Raw genomic sequence first — 27,650 nt, forward strand, 5'->3', positions numbered from 1 at the left:
CGCCCCCCGGGCTGGGCAGGCTCGGAGGAGCCCCAGGTGCGACCCCTGCTCTGCTGCGAGCAGCGGCCGGACCAGGCCATCCATCACGGCGCTCATCCTGCCAGGCCGGGTGCCTGGCTGCAGCTGTCTGTCACGCTGGTGGATGGGCCCTGCTTAAAGGCAATCATGTCAATCTCTATGTGACTACTCAGGCTAAGATAGAAGGATGATCTTGACAGGCTCGGCAAAGTCAGCAGAAGGCACTGGAGGACTTCAGTTACATGCTCAAAATCTAGATGCAATTTGCGCTTCTTATCGAGATGGATTGAAGAGGCACAAGGCAACGCTGTGTTTTATAGCTGGTCATCTCGGATGAATCTGTTGCCCTCGGAATGTTTTCCGTAGTAAACGTAGCGGCATTTTCCCAAAACGCCTACAGGGAAAGAAAATGAATTACAATTAGGACCATAGTGGCATAATATGCAAAGGCAAAGAGCTAGGGAAACTTGAGGAGGGCAGTGGAGGGAACAGTTCTCTCTCATGCTGCAAAAGGAAGTTTGTGCATTTGACATATTTACTATTACCAATGAAACAGCAGTTTTTAATCCACTGGACAAACTTACACTCAAATACCTGCCTGAGTTTGCCTGTTAAACACACATCTGTAAGTGTCTCAAAATGGGATGACATCATACTGGCACATCACACGAGCTATTATAAATCACAGTCCTCCTCTACCACTTCTGGAAAACTGAGAATCTGGACTGGATTTACATTTTGTACTCTTTGTAATCTCCCTACTCCATGGTTTAATTATAATCAAAAACAAAAAAGAAAGAATCAATTACAGCTTGATGCAGGTCCAGCAAAAATCCCACAAACACTCACAGAGCCATCGTGCAAGCACCTCGCACTGTCCCTGCTCCGCGGTGGCGGAGAGCCCAAGTGACTGGTGGAAATCCACATGGGAAGTTACCGATGGACACGGGCTGGAGCTTGGGCCTCCTAAAACTTGGCCCTATGGCGCCCAGTGGTTTTCCCAGATGCACAAATAAACATTTAGCAGAAAATATTTCCAACGTCGCTCTCCAGGCAATGGCACCTAAGCAACAGCAGATGCAGTTATAAATTACGCTAAATACCAGTACACTGAGAATGCTTGCTTGTAAAAATTAGCCTGAATGCTGCTTTCTGGAGAAAAGGCATATTATTCTTAGCATGCACAGGAGTCAAGATGCTTGAGGAACTCTCAAATGCTGTGGGTGAAATACACATTTCTGCAGTTCTGACTCCCGTTTTCACAAGCATCCCCTCTGGTGGTACTAAGCGGTATGCAGAAGCGTAAGTTCACAGTCACATCCCACCTTCGAGCATCCTCAAAGTTGCTAAATTTTACAAGCAGAGTCATTCTTCGTGCCCCCAGGCACACCAGTCAAATTAAAGTCATGCACAGAAGGCAGGTGAGAGCACCTCCTCCATCTTGGAGTTGCCTAACGCAGAGATCACTAAGTATTGTCGAAGTACCTACCCCAGCCCCACAAGGGAGAACATAACCTAGCCCAAGGGAGAGACGTGCTGCCTTCCACAAAGGGTAAAGATGGAGGAGGTAGATCCTCAGCTTATGGCAATTTTAGCTTTCCAGCACCCACGTAGCAAACATAGCACCCACCCAGAGTATGAATTTAGTATGCATGCTTCTATAACATTTACATGGGCAGTATAGACAGCCAACACTTTGGAAGGCATAGGCTCTGCAAGATTAGTATCAAGCCACACTCTTCCTTCTTTTGGGGACATCGGGACAGTAGCACATTTCTACAGAAAAAAATAAAATTGATATGTCTGTCAGTTGTGAAAAATACATTTCTCTTCAGGATAACATGAATGGGGACTGTGTGGTGCAGTGCTCAATCCCCTTCTGCTCCTCCATGAAGCCATCTTCAGTAATTTCAGTGCCTGGTGGAGCGAAGTCCACATCTGAAGGATGAAATTACCATTCCTAAACAAGCACCTAATGAAAAGCAAGGTTTTGTCTCCCAAACCGATGATATTCTGAGGCGAAACACGGAAGGCATGAGACTGGCAACGAGGCCGTTTAGAGCTCTAAAGGCAAAGGATACGAGCAGTTTATTAATGGCGTTCTTCAGACTCCTTTCTCCTGGCACTGATAAAAGTCTCATTCGAGGTCTGCAGTGTTTCTTGAGGACTGGGAGCAAGGCTTGTGCGGAGAAGCTGGGGAGGGAGCGCTGCGTGATGAATGCTGGAGACTGCAGCTAGGTGTCAGTGCTCACAAAATGAGGCAAGGACACGAGGCATTAATATTGTCAATGATCTCTTGACAGGAAAACAGATACTGCATTCACCGTCAGATTTAAATAGACATCAAGTGCATTAATGACAAAAGGGCAGACTTCAAACAAAGGGGGCTGTATGGTGCCGCGCCGAGCGAGCCTCCGAGTTGGCAATAACCTGATCTGAAAAGACACTGTCAGGACTACAGACAGGCCCCGGATTGTGTGCGGTGACAGAAAACAGAGATGCTGACAGAGATACCGGTGCCATATTATGCCAAGTATATTCTAACACTGTCTCCAGCCCTAACTAAATCTGACATCATTTCCTATCGCTTATAGTATCCTCCGCCGCTCCTGCGGAATATTTCTCCCCAGACATCATTACAAACTCCGCCGTAGTTTTAAAGTTACTGGCAGGCCTGTTCTGTCACGGAGGTTGGGTCTAGAGGCCTAAGGATAACCTCAGTCAATCTAAATTTGGAGTTTGCTGTAGAAGCGCTCTCATTTTCACTGATATCTCAGCTACTTGAGGTGATCTGAACGCTAAAGTGTGAGGAGCTGTCACCTTGAATAAAATCCTTAAAGTAAAGACGCTCGGTTCCCGGGATGTTCAGCAAAGATGTCGGACAGTCTGGCAGCAGGAAATGAAATCCAGCTGCTGCTGCTCGCCTGGGGATAAAGGTGCTTGGGCTAGTGACAGTTAAAGTCAGCTGAAATTTTTGAACTCCTGCAGCCTACAATTGTTTAAATTAAGGAAGTGTTGTCTCCGCAGAGATTCCCCACCAAGGCACACAGCTGTGATTCGATTGCCAGGCGCATTACACACGCTGCTCAGAGAGGCTTGATAAAAGCACAGTTGAAAATGTTGCCGAGAGACTTTATTTATCATGAAGGTTATTTGTAAAACAATAGTCTTGCTCATAAATTAAATGCAGCGGCTGGTTGTTTTTTTGTTTTGTTTTGCCTCCTCGTTTCCCACCTCCCTTTGGCAACTGCAGAAAACACTGGGAATTACAAAAGGCATATGTGCCACTAAAAGATTTTTGATGCTGAGATATGTCACGTAGGAATTCAGGCAACCTACAGCCTCTCTCCTGCCCAACTGCAATTGCATTTGTCTCTCGCAATTCAGGAGCGTGAATACGCTCATGTTCTTGCGCACAATACATTTTTGACATTTGCAGTGTTTTTTAATTAAAATATCCAGTGTCGGTCATAACAAGCTAAGCGTACTCCCTATACATCAAAACAATTCGCTGCCATTCTGAACGGGGGGTTCTGCTCACCGCTCTTGAGAAATGATAACACAAGGTCTCCTGAGGGATCATCTTCCCTGAATGAGGCTTCTAATTTTTCTTAAGTAGCTGCTCCTACCATCACCATAAGCTGTTAAAACTATAATTATGAAAAAATTGCATTGGGAAGAATCATTTTTAAATGCACCCTTTATCTTTTAAATGTTTTCCCCCTTTGGAATGGATGTTCTAATTATGCCGGGTAAGTAATGACCTTGCAGTTGCTTGCATGTGTTTGCAATATCAGTCTTTCTTCACAAACACATTGTAATGTCAGCAACACTGGATTTTCCTTAGCTGAGGGAAAACCCAATTATCCAAATAAATAAATAAATACATACATGCATACTAAAGCACATGAAAAATTGTTCAAGTCATGTTTGCTCCTTTTAAATGGGGCATGTGTTGCAGAGAGCTATTATGCAGCTGGACTTCCATACACTTGCCTAGCGTGAAAAAGCTTCCTAGGTCCTTGTGTATTATTTGTAAAATGGTACGAAGGAGTTGCAGTGGGATGCGCAAGGGCTGTAGATCATACAGTCTCAGGCCTAAGTTCAGCTCAAGTCAACAGTGACGTGAATGTATTGTACTCAGGTAGCATCCTGTTGCATCTGTTGGTTCACATTTTTTCCTAACAAATAAATGCTTTACATCCATTAAAAAAACACTCCTCAGCCACCACAGCTGGTGCAGCTGTTGGCAATATAGTCTTCAGTAGCATTCAGTTTTCTTTAAAAAGCAATTAAAAAAATTAAGTAGTCAAGCCAACTTTTGCTACGCCCATCCAAACCTATTGCCATATCTGCCCCCTAAACACCCAGTTTAACATCAACTGTTTTTAATAAACTGCCCTTCTGTATGTGCAAACAACAAAGTATTCACAATTAAAACTGTTTGTCAGGCACACTGGTTTACAGTATACAGCAGGGATTACATTTCGGCACGCAGTCCCCTGCCTGCCTTTCACATGAGCTCACCACAGGTCTCGTACTAGGAGCTGCGGTCCGAGAGAGCGCAGCGCTTTCGCACAGACTCAACATTCTCGCCTGATTTGAGTACAGCACCTAAGTCCTCCACCACCAATTTGTATTTGATCCATATTCATCTCTCTCTGCACAACCGGCTGTTGTGTAGTTTTGCTATGGGCTATTAAACAGCTGCCATGTTCCACCACGAAGCTGGGTGCATTTCAGTGATGGTTATACCAGCAATCTGTAAATTGTTTTGAGACCCTTCAGGATGAAATATCAATACCATTACCATTTTTTTTCACAGGCACTTGGGCATTTTCTACAATTAATGAGCAGAAGTTGCTAAATTCCTTTAAATATTAATATGAACCTCCTTTACAAGTTATAATCCCATCCCTAGAACATTCAGAGGATAAAAAAATACTTGCCTACAAATGACTTTGAGTCTACAATGATTCTGATTTAGGAAAAACACCACCATTAGTCAAATTATTTTAAAACTCTCAAAAACCTTTTCATCTAAGGGCATAAGCAAAGCCAGTTTAAAGCAAGAATTCCTTTTGTAAAGGAGGTTTTGTTTGTCTTGTTTTTAACTTTATACTTACGGAAATTTTTACAACTTTATGTGTAATTGACAATTTTTATTTTCATTATCACTTTTACTTCTTGTAATAAATGAGGTACTTTTTTTCAAGTGTTATTTTTTTCCAGGAAATTAAGAGCCTCATCTTCTCACTGTTTGCACACAATCTGCCTTTCTTTTTAATTATTTTTTTCTCTAAACTGGGAGTATTAGATTATATGTTCTCTGACATTCATTTTTGATTTTTTAAAAAAACTATTTAATTATACCTGAGCTATTTATTGTATAATCATCATTAAGAACATTAAGCTGAGTACTGTGAGAAGTATCAAAATATTTCCAAATATGCTGCTTCAAAATTTTTGGCTTTTACCGATCATTTCTGGCATAAGTTAATTGAAATAGGCCGTCTATCTTAAAAACATGTAAATAAAGCCAAAACAAAAGAAAAAAAACCTCCAAAAATCAGCCTGACTTTCCCACATTCCCTGACCCTTTTGGGGAGCACAGGTGCAGGCAACACTTGACAGCACACGAGTGTGGAGTAGTCGAAGGAAAGATGCTAAATATGTAACAGAGACAGGAAAAAAGAATGAACAGAAGGTCGACTCGGACCCACCCCGAGAGATTTTAGTTCTACTGAGTCCATGACTGTTACACCAGGGGGATGCTTTCCAAAGGCAGAAAGGGACATTTTTTTTTCCCCAAAATGTGGGGCACTAGTGCCGCTCAGCCTTCTAAGGCTTATCCACCTGCTTTAAACAGCCGAGACTTTTTTTTAACTATATTTGGACCTCTATAGTTGTTTTCCTCCTCCCTCTAAGCTCCAGGCGAGTCATAGAACAAAACAGCAGAGTTGCACATCTCCTTACTCACCATCTTCCACTCACTATAACAAACTCCCATCAACCTCATCTCTCAAGGAAGGAACCCTAGATGGTTGTCCTTACATAACTTTATACTGTTTATTAGAAGGATTGCCAGTCTGTCTGGAGGACAGAATGAGCGCATAAGCCTAATTCTAACTGCCTAAACCGAGTATATAACAAAATTAACAGCTAAGGAATCTAGTATTCTTATTTTCTGTGGCTATTATAGTGATTACCATGAAGGAGATTGCACCAAGAGAAAACCATGGCAAAGAAATTTTTAAGTGTCTTTGAATAATGAGAACTAGAAAAAAAAAAAAAAAAGAGAGAGAAATGCAGCCTGTCTAGATGGTTCTTCTCTCAGACAATCAGAGAGGAACTTTAGCTTGAACAAGCCACCTCAGGTGACAAGCAAAGAGCAACTTATATTGCACCTTTCCATCATTACTTCCCCTTAAAGTGTCAACAGAGCTATTTCAAAAGAGCAAAAAGATTCTTCTACTACAAATACAGAGTTTGGTTTACAGTTTTTTCAAAGCATGAACAAGAATAACACTACTCTAAATACTGTGGGAATTAAAATCACATTTCTAGAAATAGTTTGAACCACTAGGTGCAAGAAATCCATCACTTTTGAAGGCTTGTGAGAGCCCAAAGCAGTAAAGAATACTGAGTTGTTCTCTAACATGGTAAGTTGATCGCAAATTTAAAACTATGATCTTATTATAAGACATTATAAGACAAGAAGGGCATTTGTTCTACTTCATGCTGACTTTTGGTGGAACAGAACAATCTTTTCTCTCGAATGTTCTCCATCTTTGGATCTCTTTGACACAGAAATCTGGGATGGTCACTTGGAAGAGAGGAAAAAGCTGAAGGGCCCATCTGAGTCGCTAAGTCCCCACAAAAGCGGACAGCTATGCAACCCAAACAGATTCACTTGAACTTCCACCCTGACTCCCCAGCACCACGCAGAGAACAAGTTGATGGCAGCACAAGGAGCTCAGGCTCTAAGACTACCACATGGGACAGGAAAAGAGCAGAGATGAGGAGATGTCAATATAAAGGAATCCCAAATGATTAAATCCATCTGTTGTGCCTGCAGTTTCCAAAATGCTGGACTACAGCTTGGATGTGAGACACAGAGCCATTTTTTCTAGCTTCGTCAGATCAGAACAACAGAAGCAACAGAAAGAAGAGGATAGAGCAGGTAAAGAAACAAATGTCTTTGGTTCAGCAACATCTGCCAGGTGACGGAGACAAATCCAACCCTTTCGTAGCTTCAGACCCTTCCAGCAGGACTTACACACAGGTGCGATGACTGGTCACACCACTTGTGGCTCCATAGGAAATCCTAATCTCATAGAAATAACTTTCATTCCCTCAAATTGGGGATCTCACTATGCCCCCAACTTCCCAAGCCATGAAATCCTTCCTCTTCTTTTGGCCATTTCCACCGTTTTTTTTCCCCATTACATGATTTTGAAGGAGAAAAGTGTAAATCAGGCACCCGTTAAAAAACACTTCTTGCTGCCTCACTTCCCTGTACCCATTTCTTAGGCATTCCCTTTTTTGACCTACGAGTTTGTAAGCACCTAATGAGAAGACTCATCATCTTTCAGCATGCCTGCAGAGCCATGCAGACAGCAGAAGCAACTGCCAGTAATCACCATATTAATAACATGAACCACGGCTAACCCATTGGAATTTCAGCGGCTTCCAGTGTTTTAGTGTTCAGATCTGGTGTTCCTCATTTTGTCTCCTCCAGCCAAATTTACCTGCATGTGATACTAAATACACTAGAGAAGATGCTGTACAAGGGTTATCTTAAGTGACTTGCAATAACAGAGAGAGAAAAAAAAAAAAAGTAATTATAAGATAAAATAGTAGCAGAAAACACTCGCGTAAGTGCTTAAGAAACAGATGCACAAACACTAAATCTCCTTATGTTATAAACTAATAACACTTTAACTTTTAAGATGACAGAAATGCTAAATGTAAGCAGAAATAATGTGCAATTCCTCCAAAGCTACGTGTGCATAAAGGGAGCAGAATGTGCCCAGGGAGGCTGAGGACATAGGGCCTAAGGAAGAATTCCTGCACCGGGGCCATGGCACTTGCACAGGGGCCCCAAACACTCAAAGCCAGGTCCCCATGCACGAGGGACACTCAAAGCCAGGTCCCCATGCACGAGGGACACTGCATTCTTCCTTGAAAAGGAGCACAAGCCTCTGGCAGCAGCCGCCTGATCCAGACCCTCCCTCTGCAGGGAGCAATGCTGAGGGAACACAGCTCTTGCATCCCGGGCAGAGGAATCACCTCTTGCTCCGTTCCCTGCAAAGGGATGACAAAAAAAAATGGTAATATTGTCCTCCAGGCACCCAAAAGTATGGGGACAAAGTGGTCGTTCAGACCAAAACGAATTACTGAATGGCACAAAAGCAAATGTATATCTAGTCTACGGCAGCAGTGCTGGAATTAAGCACCTGAGTTAGAGCTGGGAGGAATGAGAACAAGCAAACAAAGACACTGAATTATTGCAAGTATCCTGCATAGACAAGGACTGCGACATGTCAAGTCTCACCGGCCTGTTTGTAGAAAGGGGGAGAAAAAAGAGCTGTATGTGGGGAAGTGAGAGCAAGGGAGGGGAAGGGGAAGGAAAGCAGTCAACAGGGAGAGGATGTTGGAAAAATTTGCAATGAAGGTGATAGGAATACAAAGATGTGAAGTTTGCATCTCAGGCCAAGAGAGCTGCATAAATGTTCAGTGTAAACTAGCAGTCAAGCTGATGTGTGATAAAGTGCAGCCTGCTGTAAATACACTTCAGGGCTTCCAGTGCAGCTGGGGATGAAACTTGTAATTTGGAACCAAAAAAAAAAAAAAGAAAAGGAAAAAGAAAAAAGAGGAAAGGGGAAAAAATGCACTGCAAGCTTTTTCTCACATAATCTGTTACTGGAAAATTGAGAAGCTTGTCCAAGTCCGTGGGAATAAGCTGATGAGCTGATACTTAATAATAAACCATATTGTTTCATGGTGTGGAGTCATCTAGATCCATTCAGGCCACAAACTATATTACTTTATACAGCCCTGGCTGACATACATTTAAAGCCCTCTACACATTAAGGAGCCATTAGGCTGACAGATTAAAAGTTATCTTGGAGCTAATGTTTCCATTATGCGTATCCTGGCAGTGGAACAATCAACACACTGTTCCTCAGATGTCATACTTTGTTTAAAAAAAGGGTAGGGGGGAGAGCAGGGGGAAAGGAGGGTATCTCTCCCTCCTTGAATGACATTGACATGATCAGCTTTGATCTGGGCATGTGCTGTCTACAGATCCTCTCCTGTTGGCTAAAATAGGAGCATTTAGGGCATAATACTTTAAATCATTAACCAGTTCTGCGCTCCTAGGGGTATCGTTGTTACAATTTAAGGCCCCACACTTGGGATTTCTTTGGAATCTTTCCATGCTTATTGTAATCATCATCAGAGAAATATGTTGGGTGAGGGGGAAGTGGCTCTCTCTAATGAAAATAACGCAAAAAGTACCAAACAAAAAATCCAAATGCTGCAGTACATCTTTGACATTTTTGTACTTTCAGATAATTTCATGGGTGGAATTTAACATAGAATTTGCTACAGAATATTTCATGTTGAATACATGGAAATTTTAAATACTCAGACATATAAACTGGATGTTCAGCTAGGAACTGGAGCCACAGAAATCCAAGTATACCAAAAATATCTTACTAACATGCCAGATATTATGGGTGAAGTGGTACTTAAATTCATATATATTGCATACCTTTGAGGAGGAAAGGGAAAACGTGCACATTCACAGTTCTTTCTAGTCCTTTAAATACCTCTTCACATCCCCAGTCTCTCATATGTTCTAAATAAAATCTAGTAGACTAAAGACAAAACAAAAAGCTGCAAGGATCCAAAGCAAATCAAGTTACATCTGTAAGACATCGTCCATTCATCATCTCTTGGTTAACGTCACAAAAGTTAGATTGCTTTCTATTATGACCCCAAATTCAACACGTGATTTTAGTAACCAGGTGTCCAGCCACTCCCCACCAAAACAGACCCATCTCACGCTCTTCCCTCCCACCAGTCGGCTTAAAGCTGAGAGCATCAGCACTAGAGGGCAGCATGCATTTGTCTAAGAAATGGACCACACCAGCAAATGCAATATTCCAGTATGACAATTAAAGCAATGCTGTTTGCTAGTTTTGCAGCCAATTTCTTGTTCTGTCATGATCAAAGCCCATACTTACACAGTCTCTGCTTTCAGCCTGTCGCCTGACGGGCTGACCTCAGCGAGCACCGGTTTGTGTACACAGATGGCTGCAATAGGATGTCACCAGGTAGTGGTCTGAACAAAAGGCTCAAAACGTTGCATGGGGGGCGGTGGTTGCCCGTGCTCACTATGGGGCTCCCCACGAGCTGCAGGAGCCACTTGCTGCTCTCTCACACTCGCAATGTAAATTCTAGTAAAGTTTTGAGCTATGTTTTTACTGCTTTTAATAATGCAACAGTGCAGTCACTGCAGTGACAGGAGACACGCCGTATATATTCAAGCAGTTGGCAAAAAGGTTGCAAAATCCCAGCCTTCCCGCATATTGGAGTTCAGCTGCTCAGTGTACACTGACAGTGTTATTAACCATATTAGCCAGATTACAAGGCTTTCAGAAGATTTGGCTAAAATATCAAAAAATGGCATCTCTCTAGGCTGCTCTACACTGTGGCCTATACTCTACTAATAATATTATTAGTTGGCAGTGGAATTAAACCATAAAGAATGTCAGGGTCACTGAGAAAACAGAAAGTGAATATAATTACATTGCACTTCACAAACTTTAACCACATACAGTTTTTGCATAAGCAGTTACAGGAAGATCGAGAAGAGGGAAATAAGCTCTTTTAGGAACTGTGAGAGGATTAAACAAATGTATCATGATTTATGGGGCAGAAAGCAAACTTTTGGATATTTGTTCACAAAGTCTGCAAGCATTCCAATAGAATTATAAATTCTTATATGAAAAAAAAATGAGCAGCAGGGTCCTTCTGGAGAGCTTAGACACAAATTTGGCTCATCTCATGAGTAAAATTTGCTTTTGGATCTCAAATGTGTTCCTGTTGGAGGAGTTCACATTAGAGAGAAAAAAAAAAAAAAAAAAAAAGGCATGCAAAATTCAGTCTGGCTCAACTGGTCTGAAATTTCTCAAGGGAGCCATCTGAAATAAAGACAAGTTGCTTTTTTATTTTTAAAGCTGGGAAAGAAAGTCTCCCAAATAAAAATAAAGAGTATAATGAAATAGTGCTGCTGTCACATTATGATAAAGTTAGGGGAACTTTCTTTGCATGCTATTACTTGCTCCTTTCCATAAGCCCTTCGTCAGAAACACAAAGGAAACATTTAACTAATTGCTAATGAGAGGAATGCTATGATTCTTCCTAAATACTAAAACAAGCCTCTTTAAAAAGCTGATACTACAAGGCCCTGGATTCCCTTGATTTCCAGTGGAAGCTGAAGGCATTTGGCACACTCTGTGAGACACGCATCCGGACCCCACGCAACTAGCGAGCTCCTTTCTCTCTTCCTCTTACTTTCTATATAGCGCAAAATGAAATCAGAAACCTGCCTGGATCCAATCATCCTGCTTCTCTGGTCCAAACTTATTTCTATCAGAAAGAACCAAGTTTGATGCTATAACTGCACCTACACCATGACTTGCTGTTACCAAACACTTATAGGCCATAGCCTAATTCCCAAACACGGACTGCCGGCAGCACCGAATGCCAAAACACGGTCATTGTTTCCTATCTCCAGCTCTCCCTGCCTTCATCAGCCTCCTTTTAAAAACATGTTAATGAGGGAGAGGCTGGAGGTTAAATCACAGTGGACAGCAAACCTAGTTTGCAAACCAGCACTCTTTTAGTCTCCACAGAAGCTTTTGCTAAAGATAAAGGATAGGAGACTAAGAAGAAGCCCGAGAGAGGCATATTAAAATCCCTCTATTAGGGTCAGAGTCATTAAAGTTTAGCAAAGCACCAAAGTCTTTCTAACAAGTATTATGCTTAGTAAACGTTTTCCACTGGAGCACGGATATTGGAGAGAGCTTTTGGAGTGTGTCAGTTAATCAGTATTCACCCGCTTTGACAGCTTGAAATATTACTCACTTATTTGGCTGGTTCAAATTTGTCAGACTTGACTATGTCGTAAGTTAACATGTCCCCATATTAAAAAGGAGCCAACTGGCAAATGTGCACATTGGACCTAATAAAACACATCTGGTCAAACAATCAAACCACACTGATCACTGTATTACTCACAAGCACAAATTAACAGAGACTGTCTATGAGATTATCAAGCTAAGCAGGAAGTAATAACGCACTACCTACCACTTCACCCAAACTGGTTAACGGAGGGATGGTGTCTCCACAACATTATTTTTCCAAGACATGCTATTGCTTAGTTAAAGATGCAAAAGTTTTTACAGGGCCTGTATTTGCTGATACAAAGGGAAGAAATGCTTAAGACAGAAGCTGTCCCTCAATGCACAGTATGTTTTCTTGACCCCCCCCCCCCCCCTTTTTTTTTCTGTCGATAAAGCCCTTCCCTACAGTGGAAGGCCCTATAGGCAATCGGTCTTACAGGTAATTGATACTCTCTCATACTGGGTGCCACTGAAACAGTGTGCCAAAGGGAACAGGCAGCCCATCCATTAGGAACAAGAATTAGCCCATCACACGTATTCATGGCTTTTGAACACTTACATCTGCACAGCGAAGCCTTGGGTCCCTTCCTTCAGAGAGGCCACCAGGAAGCAAGTAGATATTTCTGAAGTATTTAAGTCTTTGGACAAAAATGGCCAAACAAGCTTGACATCCCCGTTGGCATCTCTGCAGAGAGCAACACCCTGGCCTTGCTGGGAAAACATCAAACGTGACTTACCGCTGGCTGCGGCTGCTGCCAAGCTGAGCGCTGAAGACGGGGAAGGGGGGTCATGGAGGAAGCAGATAGTTAATGGGGTAAAGTGAGTGTTATAATCCCCAAACTGCAGTTGGACTGCATGTTTTCAGACAATTTGCCGGTCTGAAGCAAGACAGTATCATTTTTCTTTCTTCTAAGAGAGGGTTAAGAATAATCTGAAGCTTGGAAAATGGCTGCTGTTGATACTAGTGAGGCCTTCTCTTTAACTAGATCCTTCAGGAAAAAACAAATTAATCAACAGCCAGCTGAAGTGGGTTTAATGATTGCATTCTGCATACAATCAGCTTTTCCCTTTTCAAGGGCCATCAATATGTCAAGGGAAGACATATCTGAAGGATATAGCTCTTAACATCAAGGTTATCTATTCTCCACAAGGCTCCCACTCCTTACTGGGCTGATACTTTACACTGCCTGTGTCTAACATTTTCATCAACTCTGCAATCAATCAAGGTAATAATGTTGTGCAAAAAATCAATTAACAACGCAATTAAACTTTCCTTATTATCTCAAAGGGCTGAAATAATACCTAAAGGGAAGATAGACTCACTGAATGCAGACATCCATAACCCAATGTGAAAGTGAATTATGAGGTTAGACAGATGCAGGCATGTACCGGCGCTGTTATTTTCAAAGGGATATATCTCATCCAGGCAGTGTATCAGTCACCACCAATCCCATACCCTAAAATTCCAAATTACTTTTAAGAAATATACGATGTGCAATATCCATCTCATATTCTCTTTTAGAGATAAACCCCCCAAAATCTGAACAGCAGTATTATTCAAAGACAAAATGATCTTTCAGACAGAACATAAAATATAAAAGCTATAATAACATTTACATCTGTATACCACCCATGTCTGTAAATGCAGGTCATCAATTATACATAATCTGTAGTGTAGAAGGAATGGAAGAAGTGGCACAACATTTAAAGCCCAAAGGCTCAAATTTGCAAATACCTTGCATCTGCAGCGCTATCAAGTACACTGTAGGAAAAGCCCCAACACACACACATGCAGTAACATCAACACGGATTTAAGTATCACTCACTGAAAATAAGACAGAGTGCCTATATTATTTTGTAATTACATTCAAGCCTCATGAAAACACCATTCCCCAGAGCTGCGAATTTTAAAGCACGTTGAAAGAAGACAATTAACCCCTTGTTGTTGGGAGAATTTAGGTTTTAGCGTAAAGCATCTGAGGTTCGGGGCACTCTAACACAGGCAGGAAGCCAGGTGCAACAGTCCTGCATCAGGGATGCATGCATGACGATTTGCGGGAGAAAAGAGTAAAGAACCAACACATCTAAAATTAACTACCATGTAAGTAATCTCACAAGTCCTAGGGGACAAGCAAAAAAATGTTATACAAAGACAATGACCGTAACCAAGCTAGCTGCCTTTTTTTCTCTCTCTCAACACTTATCATTTTCTATCATACAACCTGAACATTTCCCCAAGCCCTCCCTTATTTATCCCCCCGCCACACACAATGCCTTCAGTCTCCATTGTTTTGATTTAACGGAGGCATAAAGATAATGAAAATAGAAAAATATTTACGGAAAGGGAAAGCTATGTCAGAATGACAAGCTACAATCACATCCTGCAGTAACCTCAGGAAAATTCTGAGAAGCAGAAGATTTCTCTTAAACACTGCACTTTGCATTCCTGTGTGAGGGCTCTCCCCATGCCTGTTAGCAGAGGTGTCCTACAAAGCAGCTCTCCCAGCAGGGTTTGCTTAAGCACATAACAGCTGCAGTTTAGAAATGGCCTATGCTTACAATTAGCTCATGTCGTGCAAGTGGCTTGTTTGGACCAAGAACATCTTTTTTGTTGTTGATAATTTTCCCTGGTTTTGTCTTTGTCTTGCACTTTCTGCTCTTCTTCCTGCAACCCCGCCATGCTGTGGAGTGAGTCATAAGTGAGGCGCAAATACAGGAATAAAGTAGATTCAAAACTAAATTTTGCACATTTTTTGAAACATTATGCACTTTTCCTGCATAGATTCTGAGCATTAATATTATGCCAGGATTACAGGATTCAGCCACTGCTATCTTAACCTTAAGGAACATAATTAATATGTTTTCATTTTCAATGACTTCATTGTGTGTCTATCAACTGGAACCATTCCTGCTGTGTATTTGATTCCACTGACGATGGGGTGTGTTGGATTTTAAATGATGTGCTAGCACTTCTGTTCCTTATATACTCTAGTTTATGTGTTATTCATGACTTGCATTTGGAGACATGGATGATACACAGATGTAAATGTTATTAAAGCTTTTGTGTTTTAGATTCATTGTGAAAGACTTCTTTGTTTTCGGATAATTCTTTTAACAATCACAAATAACCAGCAATACCTGACATTGTCTTGAGACATTTTTCCTTCCTGTTAAGCTTTTTGATGAAGACTTTTTTTTTCTTTCTTTCTTTCTCTAATGCTTTCTCTTAATCAATATACAGGATAAACTGACAGACAGTAGAGTTATATCTGCAGGATAACCTACAAGAAACACCCTTTTTTGTCATATTATACAGAATCAGAACCAAAAGTTACTTCATTTTTGAACAGCTGTCAGAGCTGCGGGTCACACTACAAGAAGGCAGTGACTGACATAATTCTCAAGCTGCTTTCACTCTTTAACATCTTATTCATATTTCTCAGGAATTCAGCATGAATATGGCAAAGAAAAAGGTATTTTGCCAAATGGTAGCGAGTCAGCTCTTTTTTTTATTTAGACTCAAATTATTGTAGATCAACAATGTTGCATTCTTATTTTAAAAATTTGGCTGTATTACAGATGAACCTCACACTCTTATGACACTGGTGCTATGTAAGAAAGAACTAAACCACAAATATGTACATAAATCCATAGCACAGCCTTGCAAAACATTATCAAGCCACTATTCAAAGAATTTTTTTGATGGATAAATAAAATGCCATTAAGTTTTTTCATCATCACTTATTAAGGCAAAGAGTAGGCAGGTAGATTTGTGCGTCTGGACTAGTAAATCTTCATGACAGTTGTATGAGGTGGCTGTACTTAAGTACATACACGCACCCACTTAATGTCAAACTGAAAGAAATTTGCTTCCAGAAAAGCGTGTTTAATCACCAATAAGTTTGCCATTTGAAAATATTTTTTCATACATCCATAGATACTTTCTTCCAATTAAGATGAACCACGATTCAGCTGGGAAGTCTTAGTGTTCTCACATTTTTTGCTTTTTGCATTAAAAAAATATTTTACAGCAGCAAATTATTTTTTTATTTATGCATTTTGTCCATGAAGCCTATAATACATTCCAGAAGCCCTTTATATCATTCAAATACACATAATACAGAAGAAGGAACCTCCTTATCTGAAGCCCAAACTTGTTTTTGCAAAAATCTAACTTGGAGTAATTTAATCAAATGGTAGAATGGACTGCCCAAGAAAATAAATTGTGATGCCTTTTAACATGGGAGTGGACACTGACAGCTCACACTCCCCAACATACCATTTTACAGAGAACTTCATATTTTGTTGTGAATAGATACTGAACAGGGAGTATTCTGTCTCACAGAAAGGCAAACCTGCCAATTTCTGTTTTTTCTTTTTTTTTTTCTTTGCTAGGTCACATCAATGTCAGCTCAGAACTACTTGGCAGACCCTTTCTGATAGCCATAAGCAGCGTGTTGTGCTCGGCTGCCTCCCATCACATAGTGAAAATCTCTGGCCGGAGCACAGTTTGGCCACAGGATGCAGGGAGGACCCAGCGCCCATTGCAGGATGCCAGATCCAGGGGAAGTAGCAGGTATGGAGGCACCCTCAGATTAGGCCATATTGGGTCCTTCAGCCTGCTCTGATTTATATGGGGACAAATGACACAATGTCAGAGAGGGAGAAAGAGAAGGCCATTTTAACGTGTTTCCATTCCCGTGCTGCACTAGAAGTTCTTTGGCTTTAGCAGACTGCCTGCCCAGCGTCCTCATTTTATCCTTTCCCTTTCCATCTTGTGACGAGACCTTTATTTATGGGCTTGCTCAAAAAGGCAGATGGTTCATCATGCAGGGAGTGGACACAAGTAATGTTTTCAGATGTTTCTAAAGCCATTCTTTTGTTACCAGGAAGCAGGGTCTGATACCTTACAGGCATGATGCTACCACTCTGTAACATCACTCAGCCAGATCTGGCTTCATGGGTGGACAATATTAGTAGCCACTTTATTTGAACTAGAACTTTAAAACATATACCAAGGAGATGTTGAGACAGATATTGGCTATTGTAATACACTTACTCTCAATACTTACTCTCAAACAGAAGTTAGGCATGTAGGGTGCCCCTGTAGGAGTCATACAAGGCCCCACTACTCCCCCAAAGCACTTGTCTGTCTTGTACACTTTGGTGGAGCCAACACAGCAGGTTTGGAGGTGCATCATGAAGTGCGAGGCCAAGCATCTAACTGCTTGCAGATAACTCACTGCACTGTATCTAAGACAAATCATTTAACCTAATGAAATATTTTAGTGAAACGATAAAGTTGAGTAGAACAATACTGAACAACAACCAAAGAAACAAACAGCAACTCTCAGGATTAAGAATATCCTGTCTAAAGTGCCCCTGGAGTACATATGACTGAGATGAAACTACTGTGGATCACCAAAGTCAACTTGGGGAAGGTCAATGAGCAGATGGGGCGCTAAAATGGATTACAGAAAAATGGTAAAACACAATCTTCACTTTCTGTTCCCCTTATTAGAGCTTTTGTTTAACCAGGAAGATGTTTGTCTTTTCGTGAGATCAAATGATACGACCGCTACATTTTTGCTTAATCAGACTAAATTCATATGATCTTTCACATAGCCAAGTGATGGTGCAGGCCTGGTGAATCCGACTGTCTCGGTAACTCCTTCCCCGTTTATAGTGGTGATGGGTAAGGCCAAGACACATATGGCTCTAAAATGTATTGATTTCAAGTGCAATTAATATCTAAGCATTTGGGAAGCTTGTATAAAGCTATTACTCTGTTCAAAGAAAAAAAAAAAAAAAAAAAAAAAAAAGAAAAGGCTCATCAAGTGGTGGTTCTAAAAGTTATTTTTCTGTTTTCCTTTGTCTCAAAAAGAAAAGGGGGAGACCCCTCCGTAATTATAAATCTTCTGAAATTGTAACTCAGGAAAAGACTTTTCAAATAAAATGTTTCCCAGAAAAGAATATTTGGCAGTGGTTGGCTCTTGTTTTCCCTAATAACCATTAAAAGTCTGCCCCAGTAAACCATTTTACTGCAACGTTTGAAATGGTAGAGTTTACATTTTATTTAATGAATAGTTGCAGAGCATTAAAGCAACATCTCGTTGGCAAAACAGCTCCTTATCCTCGCTTTGTCTCAATTGGTTTTTTTACATTTCATTTTCAATGACATGTCAGCCGTCTCTCACCAACCTCAAAGGAAAGTTGAATGCAGGGCTTACAAAGTTAAGCTGACATTTGCTCTCTTCCAATAAAAAATATTTAGTCCATTAAACATAAATACCTGTCATTATGATACATGGACTGGGTACAAGCCTCCCGTTTCCCTCTGATGTTTATTACATCCAAACAACTGCAGTGCCTGCATGTTTTCAACTTTAGTGTATTGATTAAACTTTTAAATGGCTGCCATATAACCCAGGGACATCAGGAAGATTAATTTGCGTCAATGTTCATCTGTAATTCATTAGCCATTTATTCTTTACAACCACATGGGCTATCAAGAAAATGCAGGCCATTTTTCACTCTGCACAGGCTTGGGAACAGATCCTGAAATTTGTGCTGCATACAAATAAGCTCCCCAGGCCCGGCCACTTAAACTGCTTGGCTTTTCAAAAGTTAAAGTTAGGAATAACAGCAGGGAAAAAAAAAAAAAAAGGAACATAAAAAAAACAGAAATGGACAAAATATACATCCTCAGGGTACTAGAGATTTAACTGAGTTTGTCCACTGTCTTTTCATCCATGGATTATGGTTTCTTATTTCAGTCAGATTAAAATAACTGAAACTTGTTTCTGTGCAAAGGCCATAAATAAAATGAGCTGCACCCCCCTCTAATATCTCCTAAGATGCAGTTACTTGGAGGAAGCTAGAGAGTGGCAGTGAAGTATGAAAAGCTCATGCCTCAAGGAGGTTGGAGCTGCAAATCTGAGAAAAGGCTACAGCTTTAACCATCTCACACATTTATTGTGGATCCCACTTCTGCCTTTATTCGGTAAAATGCCTAGCTAAATATTGGTATGCCTCCTCGGGGCAGAGGTAAGCCATCTGGCTCCTGGAATTGCCCTACTGACCCCTTGGCACAGTATGAAGTGCATATGAAATAAGAAAAAGGAAAGAGAGCAGCTATAAAGCAAACAAAAATGCACATGAAATCTATATTTACAACAAGGAATGATCCATGAACTGCATCCTGGTTTCTTTCCTCTCTTCTACCCATAAATAAAATGGTGTCACGATACTAGCTAAGCCCATAGTTGTAGGGTATTAGACTCATTGAGCCTAATAGCATCTTTGCTTCTGAATCTAGATTATTGCCATATCAGACAAAACAGACAGGTTCGCTGTCACAGCCAGGAACATAAGCAGATCAGTCCCCATAACAAACTGAATTCTCCACATAGGCCCAATACATCATTTGGGATGTAACGATCTCTATCTACCACACCAGTTACCGTGCTGTCATTTTAAAATGCATAATTACGCATGTGTTTGAAAGCAAGGAGGAATGAGACAATTTGCTCCTCGTATCAATGATCACCTCACTCTTAAATAGCAAGCGGACACAGAGAGAGCACGTGGACCTGGTGTCATCCTAGTCACAGCAGCACAAGAACCAAAACAGTGAGCAAAAACAAGCATGAGCCCTTCAGAAAGCCTAGGGTATTCACCCAAAACACAGCCCTGGAGCTCTGGGGTCAAATACCAGTTTTCTACCAAGGCTGAGAAAAGGCAAATGTGACCAGTGTGAACGGCACAACGTAGCTGGTGAACGGGTTGCGTTGCCTACTGTCAACTCAACAACTGCACGGTGACACCGCGCTCAACCTGTCTGCGCTAGGCTGGGCCTCCTTGTGCTCCTAAGGAGTTACGGCCCCGTTATGGGACATCTTGGCTTGGGTGACATGGGTAGCCAGCTCTAAGCATGTCAAAAAAGCAGAGGAGATAACAGCACCTCTGGAAAACGCTTTCTCCAAGGCAGCGTGAGGTTTTGGCCCCTATCCGCAAACAGCGCCGCTCCAAAGAAATAGGATAACCACTGGATAACCAGCCAGAAAGCTGCCGTCAGAGCCGAGCATCCGCGACCTGCACAGCCCTACGCAGAACAGCGGGCTGCAGGTGGCACTGCGGACAGCGGCTCTGCCAGCCGACTGCCTTGAAATCCCCCAAAACAAGTGACCTAAAAATAAAAAAATAAATAAATAAGCAAGCGCCAGGGATGCGGGGATGTATTCAGAGTGAATCTTGGCTTTTGTGTTTTATTACGTGCCTGAAATTTAGACCGAGTTCATTGAAAGATTCATTATGGTTCATCAATCTCGCAAGCAAACCTGAGGTGATTTGTGGTTTCACTTTGCACAATACTTGCTTCCAATAAGCAGGAGAAATTTAAATGAGTTTTGGTCAGATATCTGGGTTCCTTTGAAACTGAAAGCTGAGTCAAAGAGAATGTTGGGAAATGAACCAGTTATAAAGCCATATGGACAAAGAAAAAAGCCCATTTATCCAAATCTGGATGGTTTTATGCTGTATACATAACCTGAGTCATTCCAGTCTGCATCTTGCCCCACTGCACAAAGAAAAGATGGCATTTCAGCTTCTTGTTTTTTTTTAGTCTTTGTCAGTTTTCATTAGACCTTCAAAATTATTTAAATGTAAATTTTGTTTGTACTGAATTAATTTTCTACTATGACAGGAGACATATCCAAAGCTTCAGCAATGAAAATACTAACAAGTGACTGGGAAATACTGCATAATTTACGTAGCTTAAATAGAAAAAAGATGCAATGCTAAAACTGCAGCTTAAATTAAGAAAAAACAAAGGAAATTGCAGTACAACTGTGGCATTTCTATCACATCAGGACGAACCTGAGAACCTTTGTAAAACAATTGCAGATGTCCTAAAATAAAACCATTTCAATGGAAGATTTTTCAACTTTAGTCCTGCTGAAATCAGAAGCTCGCCCACGGCGCTCACTCAGAAAGTGTGGCCAGTTGTTGCTCGCAAAACATTCACTTTTGCCTTCCTAAAAGCGCATTCACTTTTGTGCTAACCTACAGTGCAAAGCAGCAAGATTTAGTGAGAATTTGGGGGGCCATCTTTAACACACCCTTTATGCCATATCTGCAATGCTAGGGATAGTGTAAAAAGAGCAAAGACCCTACGGGAGGTTCGCCAACCCTTGGGTCTTACCAAATCTTGAGAAATCAGCTACTGCAGCCTCGGGGACCATTTGCCCCTGTGCCCTGGCCCCTAAAGGGCCGCGCGCGTGGAGGGCCCGTGGTGGCCTGTGGCCAGGAGCGCTCTCCGGCCCGCGGTCCCCTCCCTGCACGTGGCTCCGAGCGGGCAGGCTGGGTGGCTTTGAACTCGCGCTCATGCCGGGGGGCCGAAGGAGCAGGGCTCGGGACCCAGCCATTTGTTTTCATTTTCATATAATGATGTGTCTAGCTCTCATGGTTGCACAGAAAACTGTATCAACTCGAACCATATGTTAACTGAGGCAGCAATATGTTCTTAAATTGGCAGACAGCTCAAAATGACAGTTCAGCAAGATGTGAACTATTTTCAATCATCTCAATAGGGTGTTAACTCTGAAACCTAAACATTGCTTGTGCAGATCCATTTTATTAACCATTTCCCTGCTAAATACTTCAAGCAAGATAGACAGCTTGTCTGGCCCCCAGACTTCTCCAACACCAAAATACCCCTACTCCTAATTTGAAAGCATCTCTCTAATACATACGTTGGCTTAGTTACATACTTGGCTCAATGGTTTTGAGCATCTCACAGTCAATGTATATCTATCCTTACACTATCATGAAGCAGCAAAGTGCTGTCATCTCCTTTGTACAGATGGAGAAAAAATGCAAGAACACAATAAAAAGGAAATAACAGATCAACTGAACTTAACACTTTTGTCTGAATCGTTAGACAATCCTTTCCTTTAATATGGAAGTTATATGAAAACAGCAAAAAGACTGCTGAATTTAAGTAAGTAACAAAGGTGGAATATTCAACAAAGTTGTTTCATCCATATTTGTAGTGGATTTAACTTTGAAAGTTTGTGTGGATAAATGTGTAAATTCATTCAGTTCTTTGTGTCAATGAGATAGGATTTCCAGAGACTCACTCAAATTTAGGGCCAGCTTACAACAGAGCACAGAATCTTGTGCCCCTACCTCTAGCTGGTTGAGCGTATTAATACAGTGTCTTAGCTTTAGGCTATAGCACACAATAAAATAAATATAAGACAAATGAAAATTTTCAAACCAACAGAGCACGTTGAAACAAAGACAGGATCTGCATCACAAAATCATACCCTCCCCTTCAAGTCCCACCCCCCCTCAAAAAAAAAATGCACAAAAATGTTCAGGTCTCAAGTTCCTTTCTTCTCCTTTTTTCTTTGTTTTGTGGCCGGCCAGGCAAACAGGGTGGCAGACAGTTTAATTGAAATTGTTTTCCTACCCAGCAAGTACTTCAGTTTCTGAGCTGCAGCGGTAAATGCAGCTGAGTCAAGAATGGAAGTTGGCTATTTATTACTCAGGTGACAATATAGCTTACAAGAAAGCAGATAGCATGATAATGCTTCAGCCTAGTCGGCCTACATGGGCAAAGATGGTTATGTATCTTGATGCCAGCCTAACTCCCTTTCCAACAGCTGACTGCAATGCCTCTATCTAGTTTGAGAAGTATTTTGTGATGAAAGGCACTCTACACATGTAAAATATTATTACTACATTTGCAAAATGAAATTTCTAAGAGAAAAAGCACAGAACACGCCAACAACAATAAAGCAATCAATTGCAATAGGATGCAATAACTTGCAATAAATTGCTTTGTAGACAAGGATTAAATTGTTTCAGCAACAGCCACCCAATCCAACTTAACTAACAAAGAGAAAAAAGAAATGAGAAACATTTGCTTAAAAACCTCATAACTGTCAATATGTTCAGAACACCAGCATGTCCTGCTACACCTAATACCTTTGTCAAGGTGGCCGATCTGGAACTACTCTTTCCCATTCCCTGCAGACCCCAGTTGCAGAGTTTCCCTGCAGACGCGTGCTGCATTTGCCAGCACTGGATCTCTGCTTGGGGTCTGAGTTTGAGACAGTCCAGATCTGCACACATGGCCCCCCTCACCCTGCCCCCCTTCAGTATCACTCATCGCAGCTTAAGCTTGTCTGGTTTGCACTGGCAGTGACCTGGATGTTGCACATGCTACGATGCAGTAAGGGAACAATACCAGCACGGAGACTGTTTGTACAAGGTTGGCTTTTCATAAAGATGTGCTTAAGCTTCTTTGAACAAAATTATTACATATATATATATTTTTCCTCACTGAGTCTACAAATCAGCATTACTTTAGAGCATATAAGAAGTGCATTTGGCCATATTTCCTTGTATTAAGGATGTCTTCTGAACAAAGGCTTTACGAGATTTGGTTTGCTATTCCACAAAATCTTTTAATAAATCAGCCTCTCATTTCCTAATACTCTCTTCTCCTAACACACAAAACTCTAACCTTGTCTTCTCCGTATAGTTGTATGTTGCTTTAAGTAACATCAGGTTTGAGCCTTAAAATGACATAAAGTTGGAAATCCTAAAGCAGGTAGTCCATTTATGCCATGGCTTGTGCCTTGCAGCACATGTTCTGGAAAATATCTAGGGATAACATTTGGTAGCAGACTGGGGAGCTGCCATTCATCTTCATTTCCATGAGAAAGGTCACTTAATGCCTTGGCTGTCCTGTATCCTAATGTACAAAGCATCCAAAAAAACGCTGTTGAGTAACATCATGGCATTGTAATGCAAAATGTTGACCAATTTATCCTTTGAGGGCTTCTGTGAAGCAGAATTGTATGTGTTTTAATGATAGTCTGTTGCAGCGTGATGCACTGAAACGACTGCGGAGTACACCATGAGTGTCAAAATCTTACGAATGCTCATGTGCTGAGATTTTTAAATGACTTTAAAGCACCTTCAAATTAAATACACAAGAGTCCCTAACTAATATTTTTAAATGATTTAGGAGAAAAATTCACAGAGCCCCACAGAGCGCTAAACCCACAGTGAACTGACCACACAGAGAACCGGGCCTTCCTCAACTGCCAGCAAGCACCTAAGGTCCCTGCAGCAGGAGTGCAAAGGAAAATAACCATTGGAAGGGTAAACACGCTCAGCAATGCCCAGCCACGCTCGGCCACCACAGCCCCAGCACGGCCAGGACGGCCGCGCGCAGCAGAGCCGCAAATGCTCAGCTAACCTTCCTAAGGAAAACAAGCACAGCCAGGGACTTCCAGTCACTTACGCACTTCACCATCATTCTGTAAGTTGTTGTCTTGCTCTTAAAAGCTTGAACCACATTGATCTTGCCCCTAGAGTCTAAATCTTGACCATTTTAAAATATCTACCCCACGAGTTTAAATATATGCTTACAGGAGCGAACACTGCGTGCTTAGCTGCTTCCACTGGGCTGGTGCTGAGCACTGGAAAGGAGCCCACGTCATTAGCTGCCTAAATTGGGATTTACAACTGGAGGTTTCCAAAGGGCTCAGCACAACCACTGCGCCTGGATATTCGGAGGAGCTTAACTCCCACTAGGCACTGAAAAGCAGCAGCCAGCATCTCAAAATACGCCATGGCCAGCAGCTCGCACTGCTCTTCAGTGACTAAAGAAACCAGAAAACTGGCTCCAATAAAATTACCGAATTCACCTTAATTAGCATGATTTCTTAATGCTCCCTTACTCAAATTCAAAACTATTTGAAGTTTATTGCCTATTTGTGGTGCCTTGGAGAGGGGTTTCACTTGCTGAGCATTCAGCAGCTTACACTGTTCTCAGTAAGAAACACTGAATTAACTTTTTTTTTTTTTGAAAGCACATTGTGCAAAGTTTATTTCATTTTGAAAATCTTAGCTTTCAAGTATGACAGGTCACAAACCTAATACACAAAAGGAATAAATCGCTGTGCTAGAAGGAAAGATGTCTTAGTGCACAGTTAGAATCTCCCTGCTCTGCTCACAGCTTGCGCTGCACAAACTAGAAATTCTCGGGAATATGTTGCACACTTCAAGAGCAACTACAAAATGTCAGTGCTACCATACAGATTCACAGATCACAAAGAACTGTACCCTCTAAAAGTAGATCTAGAACATCAGGATTTACATTTTATGGACTTTAAGTTTGAAGTCCTGCTGCAAAGTGACTGAATAATTGGAAAATCTTTTTATTTCACATCTGAACACTTTTTACAAAATGGAATTAGATAAAATAATTTTTCTCTTTGGATTCAAAATTGTTATCTCAATGCAGGGTTTGAAACAATAGAGTTGTTTTTTTTCTCCCCAAATAACTGTTCATAAGAAGATGCAGGTTAAGAACAGAGAAATAGTTTGGAATTCGAGCCAGTACCATTCAGCACTGAATTGAACTAATAAACAGCCTCATAAGTAGTGCAAAAATAATTACACCAAGACTTAATGGCAATGCAGTCCCCGGCAATGCCTGCTGTCTGTATGTGGTATCACTGGACACGGAACCCCAACCATGGGGGTTGTCCTTGGCTCAGCCCAGAAGCTGGAGCTGTCACAGCTTGCACTGCAGCTCTTCAGGGTTCAGAGTCATTTTCAAGGCTGTCACATTTGACTTTTTATATTAAAGCAACCACCACGCAAAGAACTGCTGGGCAGCAACTAGAACCTGCTGAAGACTCGACCAGTGAGCTTAGTGGTGTGGGGTCCTTCCCTCCCGGAGAAGTTAAACAATTGGTTTGTGTGGGCACCAAGCGCCCGTTTTGTCCCTGCATCAGTTTTCCCACAGAAGATATTTTATCTACACTGTTGTCTGCACGTCTGAATCTCTGGCTTAGACCACACAAGCCCACGCTACTTGTCGATCTCCTCACAGTCAACATCTTTTTAACTGATGGCTTAACTTTGTAATATCCTTAAATCAGGTTTATCATGCTACTTTGGGACCCTTGGATTAGTTTAAGGCTCAGAAACTGCCTTCATCTTCTCTGACCTTTTTTTTTTTTTTTTTTCTTCCTCCTGCCTAAGCTACAATAACCAGTCTTAACTTAGGCAGAGTGCTGAACCATAAATATTAAGAGGCTGACAAAATATATATCTCAACTGAGAAATAAGAGGCCAGATAGGATTTTGCTTCCATGAAACTTATTTTTCATTTTTCAACAGTGTAAAAAGGGGAAGACAGATTTCTACTTTTCTACTGCTTTACTTAAAAATGCCAGCTGACATTCAGCACTTTCCTAATCTGTAGCAAAGATAGTTAACTGAAGCCTTAGAAGATAAACAAGTATTTTCTTTAGACACACACTAAAATTATCATTATTCATAAGAATTCAACTTGCAGATGTCATCCAATAATTATGTATTTATTTAAAGAAACAAACTAATTTGGATAACTTTCCTAAAAAATATTTTTCCTGGTGTTCCTCTGCACTTCAGCATTCAGAATCAACTATGGAATCAAGAGCAGCTAGAAGAGGAAATACCAGACTTCTTGCAAGAAAGCCTATTCCAGACCCCTTTGAAAAAAGCTGCAGAAAGGACATCTAGTTTGGCTGTGGTCTAAAGTATCCAAACTTGAAGGTTCCTACCCTGACATAAAATACTGAGTGTTTCAAAAATTCAGGATTAAACATCCACTCTTCACCAGTTGAAAACCTTTTGATGGTGTGAAGAAGGAGGACAAGGAAAAGCAAAACAGGAGACACCATCACAGAGTGAAGGTAGATGCTGCATTGAGGACTTCTTAAAAACTGAGTGTTCCTCTGGTATGTGTAATATGTTGGTGTTTATAAAGCAGAGATAGAAGAGAACAGTGAGCCAAGAGGAAAAACTGGTCTTTGAGTCTACATTCTTAACTAATTTGTTTCAAATTCTGCCACAGCCGTACATGTGAGAAATGACATTAAGGGCAAAGGGCGACGGTGCAGAGATAAAGCAACGAGAAGGTATTTAAAATACTTGCCAAGAAAAAAGCACTCATCTGATAAAAATTTAGACAGGAAGGATGCCAAAAACCAAGAGAGACACAACGGAGAGATTTGATGAGGTGATTGCTGCTGCAGTTGTCAGGCTTGTCAGTAGAAAGAGGATGCCAGATTTTAACTCAAAAATAGTGTCAGCTTAAAAGTTGCCTCTATTTCCCCACATGTTTCTAATTAAGATGACATTAGGAACTTACTTCTGGCAACTATAAATAAAACTGTTTGGGATTTAGTGTAAAAGATTAGGTACTAGGGTTTTTCAATACCTCAAAATAGAGAAAGAAAAAGAAACCTGTTGCAAAGAGCAAACAGACCCACAGCAAGTTGTGCTGGCTGCTGCAATCCTACAGTAATCTCAAGATGGCTTTGAATTTGAATAATGGAGCATTAAAAAAAAGAGACAGATACT

At 41.2% G+C, this 27,650-nt stretch overlaps 1 protein-coding gene across 2 annotated transcripts in view; it reads right to left on the reverse strand.

Moving 5' to 3' along the window:
* Positions 1-200: 200 nt before the first annotated feature.
* LRMDA (leucine rich melanocyte differentiation associated) overlaps positions 201-27,650 on the reverse strand; it is a 609,951-nt gene continuing 582,501 nt past the window's right edge. For both annotated transcript variants that reach the window (XM_088526444.1, XM_088526445.1), the window contains one exon: positions 201-412. In XM_088526444.1, coding sequence (XP_088382570.1) covers positions 333-412 — 80 coding nt within the window. In that variant the 3' untranslated portion in view covers positions 201-332. The remainder of the gene's footprint in view (positions 413-27,650) is intronic.

This window comes from Tinamus guttatus, unplaced genomic scaffold (assembly GCF_059628265.1).
Source record: "Tinamus guttatus ecotype Peru unplaced genomic scaffold, ASM5962826v1 Tinamus_guttatus_pri_ptg000246l, whole genome shotgun sequence".
NCBI classification, from domain to species: Eukaryota; Metazoa; Chordata; class Aves; order Tinamiformes; family Tinamidae; genus Tinamus; species Tinamus guttatus.